General features: G+C 35.5%; 1 protein-coding gene across 1 annotated transcript; it reads right to left on the reverse strand.

Annotated features, from left to right (window-relative positions):
• Window positions 1-584: 584 nt before the first annotated feature.
• Window positions 585-4,112, reverse strand: LOC121422010 (lectin-like). Its single transcript, XM_041616812.1, has 4 exons — window positions 3,981-4,112; window positions 3,524-3,604; window positions 1,817-2,007; window positions 585-863 (listed from the first exon to the last, which is right to left on the reverse strand). The coding sequence occupies exons 1-4, from the start codon at window positions 4,036-4,038 to the stop codon at window positions 585-587; spliced, it is 609 nt and encodes a 202-aa protein (XP_041472746.1). The 5' UTR covers window positions 4,039-4,112.
• Window positions 4,113-5,536: the final 1,424 nt, after the last annotated feature.

The raw sequence follows: 5,536 nt of genomic DNA on the forward strand, positions 1-5,536 counted from the left end.
GAGTGAGGTATTCTTTGTTATATCAGTAATGGTAATCTGAAAAAAAAATATATTTTACGACTAGCGTAACACTCAATGGATGAAAGACCACACAAAAGGGAAGTTCACCTTGACGATAAAAAAATTGTTGTAAAAATATCCAGAAAATACAAATCATTAAAATCATTCGTAAAGGTTTGAGGAAAATCCATTGATGATTGAAGAACGTTATTAGAAATTTATTTTTTCTAATTTATGACGGCATATTCGAGCAGCTGCCCCGTATGTTATTAAATGCAAAATTTCAAATGGTTAGTGGTTCGTGACGACTAATTATTTTGTTCGTTCCAAAGTGAAATGATTTGTATGTTCATATACCTACTAATGGTACGGTAAAACTATTGCATTTTTTTTTGGGGGGGGTAGGTCTTTTAGAAAATGACATTTTATTATTATTATTTTGTACCAGACGATTATGGGAAAGCTGCTCGCATAATGACGTCGCCGCCTTTGTAGGGGCCTTTTTTATCTTATTTTTAAAAATTGATTTTTGCTTCTTTTGTCAGGGTAAAATTTCCCTGTAAGGAAGCGGAAGTGAAACCCTCCTAGCAGAGGACAGGGTGTTTACAGGCGAAGGATAAGTTTTGATCGCAGCTAAGATCATTCCATTCAAAACCGTAGGGCAAAGTACATGATACAAAATAAGAGTGCGTGCAATCCTCGATTCCATCATGATCGCTAGGCTCATTCATTCGCCATGACGTGTAGTTAACCCGGGTGCCGTCTGACCAAACAAAGTCACTGTCTGGTACTGGCTGGTACAGACCGATCCAAAACCAAGGAGTTGCAAAGCCAGAGGGGGTCGTCGATTCGACACAGCCAGTCTGTAAGATAATAACACAAAGTCACGATCGTCCGGCCTGAACATATTTATAGCTTAATAAATAGAGTAAAATTCACAAATCAAAATGCTGAAAATTTTATCAAAATCGGATAACAAATAACGAACTTTAACGAAGACGCATATTGCCCTCGTCTAAAGACTCGGGCAAATATGATTCTTTTACTGGCATTATATTTGATGTTCCCCTCAAGGTCAGTCAATATTGTAGCACATAAATGTATGCAGAATACTAAAACATAATTGAATTATTGTCAACTACTCACTTGCATATAAATGTATGCAGAATACTAAAACATAATTGAATTATTGAATTTGAGTTTGTTAGTAACTTAATGACCTTAATTGACACACTGTATAATACACATGCCTGTATAGTCTACATATATATTACGCAAAATGTGATAGCGCGCCGTGACGTAATAACGTGACTGAACGTTGCAAGCCATCATGAGCAGGTTCAGAGTCAAGGGCATATCTCATCGGGCCCACTTGACTTTCACGGAAGGTGAATCGCTGATTTTCATGCAGGACCTTAAGGGCTAAATAATCAGAGCGAAATTCACTGAGCATAACGCAGTAGATTTAATCAAACTCAGGTGTGGTCATCATATTTTTCTTGTGTTATTATATAATATCGTAAATATTTCATACATGTGTGTATGATCATGTTTCCCTTTAAGTTGCAGCAATGAATATCGTGTGCATTAAATAAGTTGACAATCCAATTCTTTCAATCTTGGTATACAAACTTGAAGAAATGGTAATACAAAAGACATTCATATAATGTTTCATCAAAGTAATGCAAGGATTTAAAATGTTATTACCTTAATTGTTTTTCATTGCCCGACTGTCATATGTTGTTGGCCTGATTCTATTTTATTTGTTTACATCATTATATTTTCAGCTAAGATTACACCTTTACCTAAAACTCACATCATTAAAGAAAAGTTGAGCAGCGAATTCATTCTCTTCCCGGCTATGAATAGAGACCAAGTCTATCGGACAAGATTGCTTATTAGTCAAATTCCGGCAAAAGAACAAGGCCTCCAAAAAACTGAGTTTATTGGCAAAATGTTTGTAGCAACTTCCTTGGTAAACTGTCCAGGACTCGTACGAACATGGAACTAAAATGGAACAAACAAACAACAACATATAGTCATGATAGTATGTACCATAAAATTATGGGAAGCCAAAAGTGTTAAATCAGTTGAAATGCCTTGGTCGAGTGGTCCATGCAGGACCTTCCTAAACACATGAAAGTCATGGGTTCACCGTTCGATCCACTTGTGGACACGGTACATTAATTTTGGCTGCGAACAAGCGTGTAATTAACAGTGCTCTTTCATCCTACATTTAAAAAATGGAAATGCTAAATGCATTATTGGTGACTATTGTTTTACAGGGCGATTCTATATGTCGTACGGGACATTTTGTCAACAATTTCTAGTCTCTTAGCTGCTTGCTTGAGCAATAAAAAATCATTTTTGGTCAATGATAAAGTTATAGTGGGTAGTCATGTGAAAAGCTGATTACCAAAAAAAAATTTGATCATGGCTGAATTATAGGGGCGAAACTGTTGTGTGTCGTACGGGACTCAGAAATGTCCCGTACGACACGCAACATTTTCACTTATAATTCACCCATGGACAGCATATTTTTGTTGGTTGTCATTTTTTCATACTCAATAGTACTCTATTATTACCACAAAACGAATGGAAGTTCTTCGTTGTTTGGACAATAGGTTGAATCGCCCTGAATTGTTTACAAAAACACGTTGAAGGTCAAAATGTTGATTACATTGTAAGTCTCCCGTGTTTGCTGTGCTCACCCTTTGTATTTAACCATGTTGATGGTGAAGAAATCTGTCGTATTTATCATTTAAAGGCAACTTTGAATTATGCAGGTTTGAAATGCGCTGATGAATTGTTTATGTTAGAAAGTGTATGACGATTGGCTTTCCATAATAATGTATCCACAACTTTAGACAGGGGCGTTTCCAAGTCGAAGTACATCTGACCCGAAGTACATCTCCAGTTTCTTATGTTATTACATAAAATCATAATTTTTTCATATAATGAAATAAATTGCAGCAATACATATCTAATGCACTAAATAAGTTGTCAATCCAGTGTTTCTAGTTCTAGGAGGAAAACATTTGAATATACCTAATTTCATATAATAAAATACAAAAGAACAAGTGGAGATGTGACATCATCAGCCCACCTAATGAATATTCATGACAACTGTTTTCACAAAATATTGCTAAACTTTAAAATTAAATAACTTTGTTATTTGTTATCCGATTTTGATGAATTTTTCGGCATTTTGCCAAGTAAATTCTACCCTATTTATCAAGCCAAGCTATACATACGTTCAGCCCGGACCATCACTTTAAGTGAAAAATCAGTTCAGAAAAAGAAAGACCAACGGATTTGTCATTTGCCCCCTTCTAATCATAAACATGGATGGACGCCCGGACGGCCGTGTATGTAGATGATATTGACTAGACATTACACCTTTCCGACATCGTGAAACCAAAAGGAACAATAAAAATGTATTTATCCTTCTGTGTGCCAACGTAATTCGTATTAATGAGAGAATAGAGGGAAAAGGTGAGGCGGAGGGATTCAGTTTTCTTACCCTGCTCTAGCGGTGTAGTTGTAGGAGATGGGGTTGTTTTGATTGAAGAGATCGCTGTGATGTTTTGTTTAGAAGTTGATTCTGGAAAGGAAACATTGCGTATTGCCGTGGTTACTACAAAGGCCAATTGCAAATTTTGTCTTCATCAATGTTATCATCATCACCAGCGCCCTCATCATCATCATATCCTCATCCTTATCATTAACGTCATCACAATCATCATCATAATTATCATAATCGTTATCATCATCATCTTTGTCGTCATTACCATAATCATTGTTATCATTATTTCATTATTTTATATATATAGCAAATAAATTTTTAACCCCAAAAAAATATGATCAGTTTGTTGACACAACTTTTACCATGTTCACTCTCATATGGGATATTTTTATTCAAATTCAGATTGGTTTTAGATTGTTGGCTCATAAACAATCGGGGGGGGGGGGGGACTCACGTTGATCGCAGAGTTTCCCTTCATATCCGTCATAGCAGTGGCATTTGAAGGCAGTCATAGTCTCTTCACACCAGCCGCCTTGACAAATATTACTATGGCAATCTGGATATTTAAAAAAGAAAGAAAGAAAAAATAATGCCAGTTCCTATCACGTACGTGCCCCTGACGATGTTTAGCTTATGCACTCTAAACCAGAGAGTAAGAATTTACCCAATATTGGGTAGAAATGGAACATGCACGTTTGCTGGGTAATTTTATTTCCCTTGATATTTGGCAAAATACATGATTGAACGGTCAATTTCAACGCAACATTGCATAAGATTTACAACATATTTTGTATCTTGTTACCCAACGAACATGCATGTTTCCATTTAATCATTATTGGGTAAACCTTTTGTTAGAGTTGATGATAGATGGAAACTAACGACGCTCAACAGCCAATCACAATAAAAATTATTCCATATACGTAGCCATCGAATAGCAAGCTTACCAGAAGAGTCAATGGCAGCGCAGAACTTCATGAAAACCTGATTATTTTTAATTTGGTTTCAGTTCAGAAAAAGTATTTGTTTAAACAAAATATATCCAAAGCGTCACCAAAATTATGTATAAAAACAATATCCGGGGCGGCAGAGCCGGGGGCAGGGGGATTGGGGTCACCTGTCCTCCCCTACCCCCAAAAAAATCCAAATAGAGAAAAAAAATGCCCTTTTAAAAAATGAAATAATTATTTTGAATTAAAACATTTCTGATTTGAAAATTTCCAAATTGCTCGCTCGCTGAATTTTTTTAAAGTCTGAATGATATATTTTATCAATCAAAAATCACTTCAAAGAGGCTGTGCTCAACTTAATTACTACAAAACTTACAACTACTTCACGCTGATGATGATCTCATGATGATAATGCCCGTTTGCACCAAAATGCCAATTTTGACTTGTAAGTAAGTGCCCTAGTTTGGCTTTGCTCCCCCCCCCACGAAAATACGTTCCGCCGCCCCTATGCATCAACAAAATAAGAAGGTTCGATGAACATGCTAATGCACAACTACCAATATAAATGCATCGATAAAAATAAAAGTGGATCTTAATGCATCAATGAAAATACTAAACCATTAAAATATAGGTTACTGCATCAATAAAATCAAATGTCGTAGAATATGATAGTAAATAACGTTGACGAAATGTACATGTACTTTGTTGGAACCAAATTTATAATTATTATAAATTTGGTTCCAACAAAGTACATGTACATAAACAGTCAAACCTATATATGCATCAATGAAAATACTAAACCATTGAAATATTTACTGCATCAATAAAATCAAATGTCGTAGAATATGATAGTAAATAACGTTGACGAAATTATAAATTTGGTTCCAACGAAGTACATGTACATAAACAGTCAAACCTATATGTTAGTGGCCACCTGTCTATAGTGACCACTAAACTGATTCCCATGGAGGAAGATTTTGTGTATAAGAACTTGTCTATAGCAGCCTCATTTTGTATTTACCTTGGGTGGTCAATATAGACAAGTTTCACCACTATATATATA

This window comes from Lytechinus variegatus, chromosome 9 (genome assembly GCF_018143015.1).
Source record: "Lytechinus variegatus isolate NC3 chromosome 9, Lvar_3.0, whole genome shotgun sequence".
Taxonomy (NCBI): domain Eukaryota; kingdom Metazoa; phylum Echinodermata; class Echinoidea; order Temnopleuroida; family Toxopneustidae; genus Lytechinus; species Lytechinus variegatus.